Below are 12,023 nucleotides of genomic sequence, written 5' to 3' on the forward strand. Positions count from 1 at the left end.
TTGCTTTTTCATCTTTTCTGGGGTAGAGAGACCTGTGAATGAGCCACGTAATGGTTTAAAGAGCGGTAGCAAGAGGAAGGGAAAAAGCAAAAGGAATTAGTGGTTCATTTTGTAATATGTTTTCTAACACCCCCAGGGTGTGCCCAGTGATCTCAGGTGGCATTACAAAATTCTGGAAAGAAACTAATTTTAAATTTCTTTTAATAAAAGAATGCAATATGCCACTCTTTGTGGAATGTAGCATGGATAATTAAAATGAAGAAGTTAGGAAGCAGTGGCTTCCTGAGCCTAGGAGAGGATGAAGTAGTGTCTAGAGAAGAAAAATAAATGAAGTGTAAAATTAATGACCTTTTACTTACATTTTTTAAAAAGTACATTGAATCTTTATACCTCAAGGATTTTCTTTCTTGCAAGATTTTGCTTTGGTAGCTATTACATTTGGCATATGGCCAAGATGTTTAATATTTAGGTTCGGAAGACTGTCTAATATTAAGAATGAAGAATCCTTAACAACATTTTTCATATTGGATAACATTTTCTCATTTTTGAACACAATAAGTAAAAAACTCCATAATCTGACTTCACATTTTTCATCCCTAATACAAAATACATTCTCTTGAGAGTGATAGATTGTTTAAATAAGGCATGCCAAACCAGTATAATTACAGGGATGTTATTTGTAACATTGACTCCACATTCACAGTTCAAGTGGTGTGGGAGATTATAGATATACGGCCTATAAAAGTTATAAATCTTTGTTTATTTTATTAAATATTATGAGACATGCCCTGAGGATGACAGATCAATAACGGTCCTTGTGGTTTCCTGATGGAAGGCTGCAATTATTTTCTTCCATTACAACTTAAATGTAACTCGATTTTACTCATCTATCATCTTTATAATCATACTAAAGAAACATCACTGTATGTTTATTTTTCTGCCTATTCCTATTATTCCTTGTTTGCATCTTGTTTTAATTTTTGTCCTCCTTTAAAGCTGTTCTAATCACTTCGCTTTCTTCCTTTGATGGCTCTGAGTAGTGACTCTTTAACTTTGGCATTCTGTGAAACGGAGACGGAAAATTACTACCTTAAGTTTCCTTTATTTTGGGAAGCAGTTGGCTACTCTTTGAATTTGAGTATAAATGATGTTTAAAAACAAGGAAGTCCAATACAAACAACCTATGAGGTTCATTTTTTCTAAAACTGCATTATCTGCAAATTCCTGAATGCAAGATATGTCAAAGTACATAAGAGTAATATCTTATGTCATGCATACTTAGGATTGAAAGTGAGAGGAAGGAGAACAAATTATACCTTCGAACTTGACTATAGTACAGTTTTGATTCAATTGTTTTTCGCCCCATCCTCTGCGCCCTCAAACTACCACCGCTCCTCACCCCATCTTTTTTTGGAACTATTAAATCTTAAGAACAACATAACACAAATTAAGCATTATGGAGGCAGGTAACTCATAAAAGAGAGGGAAGTGAAAGACCCTTGTAAACAATAGAACCAGAAAGTGCCTCTTCCAGAAAATAATCCAATCATTTGAATTTGCCTTTCTTTACACAAGTATTCCTTACAATAATAGCTGCTATTTATTTTGCGCCAAGGACCAAGTTGGGACCTTTTACAGATGTTGTTAATATACCTGTCCACACAGGAGTCCTGCATGCAAGACGATGGGTTCAGAGTTTAAATAATGCTCTCATGGCCATCCAGGTAGAAAATGGTGGAGTTCAGATTTGAACCCACATCTCTGACTTCAGTCTCTTTCCATTAGTCCATGCTGTCTCCCAAAGGGCTAAATTTATAGTAATCTTATTGTGCCAGGTACGTCATATACATTATCCCAAATTTTCACAAAACCCTGTGAGGTACATATTGTTATCTGCATGTTAGCAATGAGACTCAGCCTCCAGGAAGTTAGGTAATGTGGCAGAAGTCACATGGCTGGTATGCAGTAAACCAGGACTTCCACCCAGGTGTGTCTGGCACCAAATGCTTTTCCCCTTCACTTGATCCAACTTTGGTCTTTAAGGTCGTCAAGATGTTGGTGAAAATATTTGCTACAAGTCTTTCAAATGCTTACCTATGGAGCAAAACTTTGATAATAGAACTGCAAGAAAAGCAGTATTGTGTATTAACTGTATTTTCTGAAAGGTGAGAGCTATTTCAAGAACCCTTTTCTAATTTCAACTTTGATTAAATTTTTTTCTAAAATATACTATTTCACTGTTTTAATAAATATTCTATAACTTAGGGAACAGGACCTTTGCTGATTTGGGGATTTAAAAAATTCTCTTATTCTGCATCGATTCTCATTTGTAGGAGATTGGGCCAATGTGTACTGATAGAGTCTCTTTTTTTTCCTGAAATTGTCACATTAATCAATCCCTTAAAGGTAAGAGACCGTTAGAGATTCCACAGTCTTAAAATTAAATTCCACTTAATTTTAAGCAAGTTAATGAAATTTTTGCTACTGCTTATCCTCAAATAGAGATGAAGGTTTTTTCTCCCTACATATGGGTCTTTACAAAGGTTCCATTCATATTATGGGACAATTTTCTCAATTATTTTATTTTGAATAATAATGTGCTATTTAGAGAATATGCATTAGCCTAAAACAACTTCAATCAATACTAGTTTAGGATGCTTACAGAGGTTGATTGATGAATGGGTAAAGGAGAAGGTAAAGATACTTAAACAGATTTAGTAATTATTTGTGGGTGTATAATCTCACAGTACTCAGTGTTGGAAGTCACTGTAAACAAATTCTTCAGAAGCACTTTCAAAAGCAACATAAAAAACAGACACATGGTGAGGATCAAGAATATATTCTTATAGAACAACTAATACAGTCAACAACATTGGTATTCTATAAGTGGGCACTTGTGGCTTGGGATAAGTTTCCAGAAACAGCATCATATGTGGAGACAAAGAGTTCTGCAGCACAAATAGCTTATGGGTGAAGATGATGAGCACTGGGAATTATCAGATGACTCAGAGGGCTTTTGTGATGTCATCAATATGAGAAGATGCATGTGAAGAGTTTGCATAGACATATTTCATGAAATGTGAGACTGGGAAAAGCAACATAATATGTGATCCTAAATAAGCAAGCCAGGCCTGGTACACCTGCCGGACCCCTAAAATGTGAAAGGCCCTTCCCTGGAACTCCCATTATCTGATCTTGTGATAGAAACACTTTTTGCACATGGAGGAGAGCTCAGGGAGTGCCAGGAAATCCCTCTTTCAGCAATGTGTCAACACTGAGGACAGGGCAGAAGCATAAGTGGAAAGTTACAGCTGCAGCTTTCTTAACCTTGTCCACAAGAGTCCCTTTATAAATGTATTAGAGATGTTAATAACAAAACTACAGTATGTGTGTCTTTTCACCAAACTTGATGCCAAAGTAAAAATTCAGTTCCAAGAAATTATTAAGAGGGTCACCTGATTTCTGGCCAAGTAAATCTGCCAAGACAAAATGGAGTCATCTTATTGCTTGAGAGTCCTGCTAAACAGCTTTGATCTTGTAATCATTTTGTTTTTCTGTGTGTGTGTGTGATGAATGGCTCTAGGTGCCTTCATTTTGGCATTAAGCTAGGAGATGATTATACGCTCATTATTGGAACAATCTGAGGTCTGGATGGGTTATACGAAGACAGAGAATATGTGTAGTCTCAGTCTCAGAAGAAGTTTGATCTTTGTAACCAGAGAAGATAAACAGGCAAATAAATAGAGGAGGTTTGAAGGTATTTGTCTATGGAATTTGGCCAGTGTAAAAATTGGCTTCCTTTGTAAGAAGACTATGTTGGCAAGTTCCATCTTGTTTCCCGCAAGAATTTTTGTGATGGGAGTGATAATGGTTTCAGGTGTGGCTAGTGCATTTTGGGAATTTTTCCTGGGCGATAAAACTGACCTGAATTTCACTGGACAATCCCATCTCTTTGTGTCCCTTGAAACATTAAAAAAGTCAAAGGGGTAGGATAAAATTCAGATGTGTTTTGAGAATTTCTAGAATTGATAAGTATTTTTACATCTCTAAGGATTGAAATGTACAAAATTTAAAAAATGAGATATCAATATACCTTTATGAATTCACTTTTAAATTTTCTTCTTGCCCTACCCTTCTTTTTAATTTTTAACAAAGAAAGATTTAAATAGCAAATCCATGTGCTCTAGGAGCCCTGGAGGAATTCCTAATAGACTCTTTTAAAACTTGTGTCTCAGAATCAACTTACTGGGTGCAGAAAAATATCTTCTCGGTAATGCTATTAACATTATATTTTTATTTCCTAATCCCAGGTTTCTGAAAATCATTTTGTTTCCTTTCATTCTTTTGTAGTTTCTGGTAAAGAAAAGAGGGCTTCATGAGGAATTCTATTGCTTCTTTGCAACATATATTAAATGTATGCAGGGGGAAATAAGTCTTAGTTGGAATGTATGTGCATGTATGTTATGTATATTCATAGACTTTGGAAGAGAGAGGAAGGAAGTTTTGTTTTTAGTTCACCAAAAGATGAACTGACTTTCTTGGAAGTATTTTCCTAGCATCATAAAAAGTTAACTACAGTTTCCATCTAGAGAAGTGTCCCAGACATTTCAGCAAAAGTCAACCAATTGTTTCTGAATTAATATGCCCTTACCCCTCAGCAAATTATATACTTTATGCTATTGAGGACATGTTTAATGTTCTTCCTGATTGCAATTATAACCTTTATATCTTATATTGAAAACTGCTAAAGTAAGTGAAACATACCATGCCAAAGTCAAACTGTCTTTAGAAAAGCTATAATATTTGTTCATTCAATTATGGTCATAGAAGAAACTCGAAGCCACAACAAACACTCAGACCAGGTGATCAACTGACTAGCAAGATAAATTCTCCAGGTATAGCTCGTAGCTGTTACTATATTTAAATCACAGCACTAAGAATATCTCTAACAGCTTCTATGAAAATACCGTTTCATATACGTATAAATAATCATCAGCCAAAATATTTATGCTTATAAATATCAAATAACAACCAGGTAAAGTGCCAAGCTAGAACTTGGTAGACACAAGTCTTTTCCAGAAGGAAGTCCATGATTAAAGTCAAGCTCTAAAAGAAGGACTTGGGAGCAAACATCTCCTCTCTACTCTTACAGGTTGTTTAGAGAAGTATACTAGCTCATTTAAAAATGTTTTATTTACCAGCATTTCAGAAGAGATTTTTTAAAGTTAAGTTCCTTTAAATAATGTCAAGAATACAGATTAATCATTTGTGTATCAGTGAGAGAATATAATCTCATAAGGAACAATTATTTAAGGTGTACAAATTAGTTTGAGCATCTTGTAAATGTTGCAGAGATTATACAGAAATGTCAATAATTATGTTTTATGGGAATTGCTGTTGTGATAAAATCTGCGTAAATCTGATCAGAACTACAAAATCTTATATGGGAAATAACTTTAATATAATCTGATGTGTCACGAGCACACAGATCTGAATTGTAAAAATATTTTTTCTTTTAGTTAACATATTACATTTTAAAGATGTTAGGTGTAAATGAAGATTCAATTTCTAAATTTTCTTGGAAAAAATCTGCAACTATTTTGGATAAATACCATTTACCAAGCACAAAAGAAGTTCTGGATATTCTTTTTGAGACTGATACTTATTTCTAATTTACACCTCCCAGTGTGTAAGTGGGGACTGATGTGACTTACCCTATTAAAACAGTGCTCATGATTGGGTCCATAAAAATGCTGGAGACATCTCACATTGTTTTTGTTGACGATCTTGTTGAAGAAGTCGTTGACATATTTGATAGGGAATGCACACATTGCAGATCGATCCATTGGTTCGGCAGAATCTGGCTTGCTTTGTGCGAACACCCCAAAGAGAATGTCATCATTCAGGCTGGCTCCTATTTGTCTAGCAAGTTGGGCCCCCGGCTTGCTGACATATGCAGCCTGAAGGATATTAAACACTTCCTTCTTTGTGGATCTCTTTTTTCTCTTTTCTGTGAGAATACACTCTAGAGGCATTTCCATGTAGGAGTGCAATCCAGAGTTTATGGAACAGAACCTGATTATTCTTGTGTGAAAAGTCTGAGCATTTAGAGTTTCCCTTTGGACTGACAGGAAGTAAATAAAATTGTTGCTTTCAAAGGCATGGACGTACTTAATGGGGTAAGAATCTCTGAACTCAGGTAAAACATCAATGTAGGACTGGTCTGTCAAAAACATAAAACCATCTTTTGTTTCCTTTAGCCTTCTCACTGATATCGAATGTAACGGATGATGCGGGAAATAAGAAGAATTTATGGTATTGCCTACAAAGAAGTTGATGAACCGGTCCTTTACAGATGAAAGGACTTTGGCTCCCAGGGCGCTCACCACACAGTCAGGGCACTGGCTGGGTTCTTCTATCTGTGGGGAGAATATGCAGTGAACCTCCGACTGTATGTCAGCAGTATGATTGTGGGGAAAGACATGTCGCTGGCAGGTCCCTCTGTTGACGCTGCCACAGCTAATGAGTTGATCATCATAGTAGGTGTCGACAACTAGAGCCATGTTGATGTTATCTTTCCAAACGCCTCCTGATAAATTGGCTTTGCTGCTGCAGTCCTGACACGGGAAACAATCTGGGTGTTCCAGCACAGGCCCGGTCTTGTACTCAGCAACCTTCTGAAGGTCTTCCTCATTTAAAACATAAATGTAGTTGGTGGCACCGAGGAAAATGTGATGCTCATGTAGAATGACATTCTGGATGGGTGTTTCCGCGGTGAAGTTGGGAAGCTGATACTTCATATTCACATTCATCTCGGACTTTGCTAGTGCCTCTTTACACTCCCCATTGCTCCTCTGCACCAAGGTAAACAGAAGCACGAGGATGCCAGGTGCAAGCACAGCGGGGGCCTTCATTGTGAGAGGTTTATCTGCCAAAACAGGTTCAAGGTGAGAGCAGTTCAGTTGTCAGAAACGAAGAGAAAACTGAAAGACCTATACCATTTAAACAATCAGAAATAAAGCTTCCCAACTGGACTTTTACATAGAAGGAAAACAAAAACTCTAGCCAGTTTCACATAAAGATGCATTGTGTGGTTGGACATGACTCCATATAGCTTAATTTTAGAACTCAAGCCATGAACGAATAATTTTAGAGAACCATTGAGATGCAAACAATGTTCTGTATTAAGGTTGATACAGTAACTAAGTTAGACTCATTCAGCAATGAAAGAAAAAACATAGCAACTTTCTTTCTTAACCCCTTGCTGGTTGTTTAATGTGGTTTAATAACTGTGGTTAATGACTAGGTTGATATTTAAAGTTTCTCTGTTAGTCAAGTAAAGGAACTGCGGTTCAGATTCATTTATTCTAGAAATCACAGCAGGCATTGTTTTCTTGGGAGCATGTAGAATTACTAGGCTAAATTTAGCTTCCTTTTGGAAGAAAACAATCATAAATTCTAGAAGCAATATGATCACATGCTGTTTATAGGATTTTGTGTGGAGAGGAATGGTTTGATTATAATTTGGCTACAGCTAACCTATTGTTTTAGACAGACAAATGTTTAATGTAGGATCACTGGGAACTGAAAAACAGCAGGCTGAAAATGTATAAAATAAAACATAATCTTCAGAACTAAAGTTCGAGAACTACTTCTCAGGGAAAAACAACATATTGTTCATTACCAAGTCAAAAAGCTATTTAGTAAAAAGTACATTATTTTAATGTTTCATTGTATGCATATAGACAGTATTTCTATGAGGAAACATGAATGGGCTTGTTATTCAGTTTTTAAAACTTAAGGTGCACAAGTTATGAACATTGTGAGTTCTCCTTATAATAATTATAGGCAGGGTAGCAGGTTGGAAAGGAGAGGCCTTAGAATGAGTATAAACTAAATAGGTATGACTTTTTTTTAATAGCATAATTCTGATAGTAGAGGGGGAGCCTCTAAAAACATACTAGGCATTATGACTGTGTCAAAGACTAACCCTGGATCTACAAAAACCACATCAGAAATCACTGAGCAGCTGGTATGTGCAGGGCTCTGTGCTTGCACTATGGGAAATGGGACATAGCCACTGCCCTTCAGTGAAGCTGCAATGTGGCTAAGTGATAACCCATATATGCTGATTATTGAGGCACTGTACATGGCATTGCAGCACCCTGCATAGCATAAACCAAAAGCTACAAGCGTCAAGGGAAAAAAGCACAGCCTGTACTTAGGATTTTTATGATCGTGAGAAACAGAGACAAATTCACTATGTTGTGAGGTCCAGGAGAGCAAGGACAAGGTTTGTTTGGCTCATCATTGTATCCCAGTTACCTGGTACAGAGCCTGAGATGCAGAAGGTGTTAAACGAATAGATACTGAATAGATGATGAATAAAAATTAAGCCACAAATTTGAAGTTATGTAACGGTTAAGGGTAGTAGCCAAAATTTGCATCCAAAACTTTTTGACTCCAAATCAAAAATAATTTTACCCTACTAATAGTCTAAGAATTGGGGACTTTAAGAGGTGATTGATAATCATTAAGGAATTTTGAGCTAGAGAGTGATACAATGAAGGTTTTACTCTAGGAAGATTGATCTGGAGGCAGGGTGGCCTAGAATAGAGAGAACCTGGCAATGGAAAGACCAGTTGACAGGCTATTTTTATATTCCACAATGAGGTAATAGGTGCCAGAACAAATATGGTAGCCTCAAGGATAGAAGGAATGAATAAGGGACATATTTGAGTAAGTAGGATTTGATACCCTAATGTATCAAACATGGTGCAAAACAGAAAGCAAAGACAAACAAAGATGATTAGCAGTTATCTTGGAAAAGTAGAACAAGTTATAAAACTAGGGTAGACTGCACTGGGAAGTTAGGTTGAATATATGGGAATGGTAGATTGGTTTTAACAACATTGAGTCGGATGTGCTGCTGGGAAATGAGTGCATGTTCTCCTATAAGGATGACTAGTAGGTTTTACATTATTCACCAGGAAACAGGTGCCTGGAACAAGTGAAGAATGAAAACTCTGAGCAGACAGAGCATTAGTGCCAAAGAACAGAGGCGGAAATGAGAAGGATTCTGAGAAGCCTGCCTTGACTGGGAAAGCGGCATGATCAGTCTTGGGTGAAACAATATCTGTCTTAAGTGAGACACATGAGTGTCAGGTATTTGCCACTGCTGCACTAGAAGGAATAACAATTTAGAACTTGATTGGCAGAGTAACAGAGACTTCACTCGGACTAGAAATAAACTTTGCACATTATCTGCATAGAGGTGATGGTTAAAACCAAGAATGGGTGTGTTCATGAACAGACTAGATGAAAGAAGAGAAGGCAAATGACCTAAATCTTAGGGGATAGCCACAGTAGAGAAATCTGTGGAGGAGTCAAGGAAGGTTAAGGTCAGTGAGGCATCAACAGAGCAAATATTGCACTGTGTCACAAAAGCCAGGCGAGGGTCTCAAGAAGGAGGATGTTGGTCCACATGGAACCTCTTTGTTGATCTTCAAGGCAGTAGTTTCTATAGCAGTGTCAGATGTTAGACTGAAGGAATGGGTGACGAAGAAGTAGAATGTTTGTCAAAGGGAAGACAAGCAGAAAGCAGTAACAGGGTGAAAAGGAGTTTATTCTTAAATTGTGGGAAAGACATATGATTATTGGCAGGACCTCCCCTTTCTTCTACTAACATTTATTGGATGTCTACAAAGGCATGATGCCCTTCCCTGGGAAGCTCAAGTCACTTGATGGAGGCAGTGGGTTAACGGTTATCAGAATGCAGAGGAAGGGAGACCAACTCCACTGGAAATGATGCTAGAACCGAGTCTCAAAGGAGGACAAAGAATGAAGATTCCTGGCTGGGCACAGTGGCTCATGCCTGTAATCCTAGCACTTTGGGAGGCTGAGATGGGCAGATCATTTGAGGTCAGGAGTTTGAACCCAGCCTGATCAACACGGTGAAACCCCATCTTTACTACAAAAAAATTAGCTGGGTGTGGTGATAGGTGCTGTAATCCTAGCTACTTGGGAGGCTGAGGCAGGAGAATTGCTTGAACTTGGGAAGCGGAGATTGTAGTGAGCCAAGATCGTATCATTGGGGGTACAGGCTATGAAGGGATAAGCAAAGCTAGAGAACTGTAGTTGGACCAGAGGAAAAGATGAAGCCTCAGTAAGGCAAAGCCATGTGATAATAAAAATAACAAGAACATATACTGAGTGCTTACCATGCGCGAGGCATTCTGCTAAACCCTTTGATTTACTCTTCATCAACACCCTGTGAAGAAGGAAGTATTATTATCCTTCTCTTCTAGATAAGCAAACTTGCTAAAATCACATAGTTAGAGCCAGTCTTCAATTCCACGTCTGGCTAAAGAGAACCCATTCATGCTCTTAAGTGCTTCACTATATCGAAGCAGCTTCCCAAGCGAGGCGGGAGCATGCACTAGAACAGAAGTCAGACAATCAGACCTCTGATTCTAGCCCTTTCCCTCTCTAGCTGTGTGACTCCAGGCAATCATCCACCTCTAAGTCCCAGGGTTGGATATTCTCACATGACCATTTTAAGGATCAAAAAGAGATCTCATCTCTGAAAGCACTTTGATCAATAAAGAGTATATATAAATGCTTGCTATTTTATCTGTAATTCTCATTGTTTTGCAATGTACTAGCAAATTTTTGGTGCTGGTAGAGGGAATAACAAGGAATAGAAGAAAAGGATTAGGGACAAATTGTTCTACTAAAGGGCAAATACAAACTGTAAACCAAACTGCAAATATGTATCTAAACCATCTAGAGCACAATGGGAAAAATAAATATTATGTGAAAAGTTAACTGCACTTATCAATATGGTATCAGTGCATCTAACAAAATTGAGCCTAATAAATAATTTATTGCTGTATTTTCTGTAGAAATGATAATGAAAGAAAGGAAACAAATGAATTATTATTGCCAAAGGGAGTATTATAACCAATTTGCATGTTAGTTGATGTCCATTAACGCAGTGTGAAGTGTGAATGATGTTTTTTCTTCTATGTTTTTTGAAGAAGTCTTCAAAATAATCTGTAACCTAGCACTTTGGGAGGCAGAGGTGGGCGGATCACGTGGTCAGAAGATCACGACCATCCTGGTCAATATGGTGAAACCCTGTCTCTACTAAAAGTACAAAAACTAACTGGGCATGGAGGCGCGTGCCTGTAATCCCAGCTACTTGGAAGGCTGAGGCAGGAGAATCTCTTGAACCAGGGAGTTTGAGGTTGCAGTGAGTTGAGATTGCACCACTGCACTCCAGCCTGGTGACAGAGCAAGACTTCATCAAAAAAAAAAAAAAAAAGAGATACTGTATTAAATTACGTTTTTAAAATAAGATTCCTATCTTAAGGTTGGCACATAAGTCACACACTGTACTAAATCTCAGTGGACAATAATCCAAGAAAATGTACACATGTAGAAATCGGCTTTTTGTTATTTCACTTGATGAGATGGAAAATCAGTGGGGAAGTAGAATATATTTTCTATTTAAAGAAAAACCCTCGCAGAACACAGTTGGAGTTAGTACCTTAGTCTCCTATACCTTCTTTATATTATCTGTTACCATATGGTGATGCCATTTTTCAAGTGAATACATCCAAAAAAGGTTAAACTTTTTAATTAAAGAAAACAATGGGACTAGGGCCCATTGTCAACAACAGAAATTTTAATTAAAACAGAGGTTTCTGTTCAAACCTCAGATAATGAGAAAATGTAATCACCGAAAATGCCCCATTTCCTTGATCATTCCCATTAATAAAGGCCCGGTCCCCATTAACGAAGGTGTGTGTTGGTCAGATCAGATCTTTTCTGGGAAATGTTTTGTGTCCTTCCTAAGGAAAGGAGGGAGACCTTTTAGACATATTTGGTGCTGAGCTGGGCACTAAGATGATAACTGCTAGTTAAATGAGTGACAGCTGAGAGGCCAAGTGCACAGGCACTGAGCCAGATTTTAGGGTTTGAATCCAATCACTGTCTCTGTTACCTTAGGCAAATAGGTC

The 12,023-nt window shown here is 37.5% G+C and overlaps 1 protein-coding gene across 1 annotated transcript in view; it reads right to left on the reverse strand.

The window, feature by feature from the left end:
- MET (MET proto-oncogene, receptor tyrosine kinase) overlaps positions 1-12,023 on the reverse strand; it is a 118,721-nt gene that overhangs the window by 84,310 nt on the left and 22,388 nt on the right. The window contains exons 2-3 of the mRNA XM_033194292.1: positions 10,221-10,270; positions 5,715-6,928 (exon numbers count right to left, since the gene is read on the reverse strand). Coding sequence (XP_033050183.1) covers positions 5,715-6,928; positions 10,221-10,263 — 1,257 coding nt within the window. The 5' untranslated portion in view covers positions 10,264-10,270. The remainder of the gene's footprint in view (positions 1-5,714; positions 6,929-10,220; positions 10,271-12,023) is intronic.

Source organism: Trachypithecus francoisi, unplaced genomic scaffold, assembly GCF_009764315.1.
Source record: "Trachypithecus francoisi isolate TF-2019V2 unplaced genomic scaffold, Tfra_2.0 Lachesis_group4, whole genome shotgun sequence".
In the NCBI taxonomy this organism is placed as follows: domain Eukaryota; kingdom Metazoa; phylum Chordata; class Mammalia; order Primates; family Cercopithecidae; genus Trachypithecus; species Trachypithecus francoisi.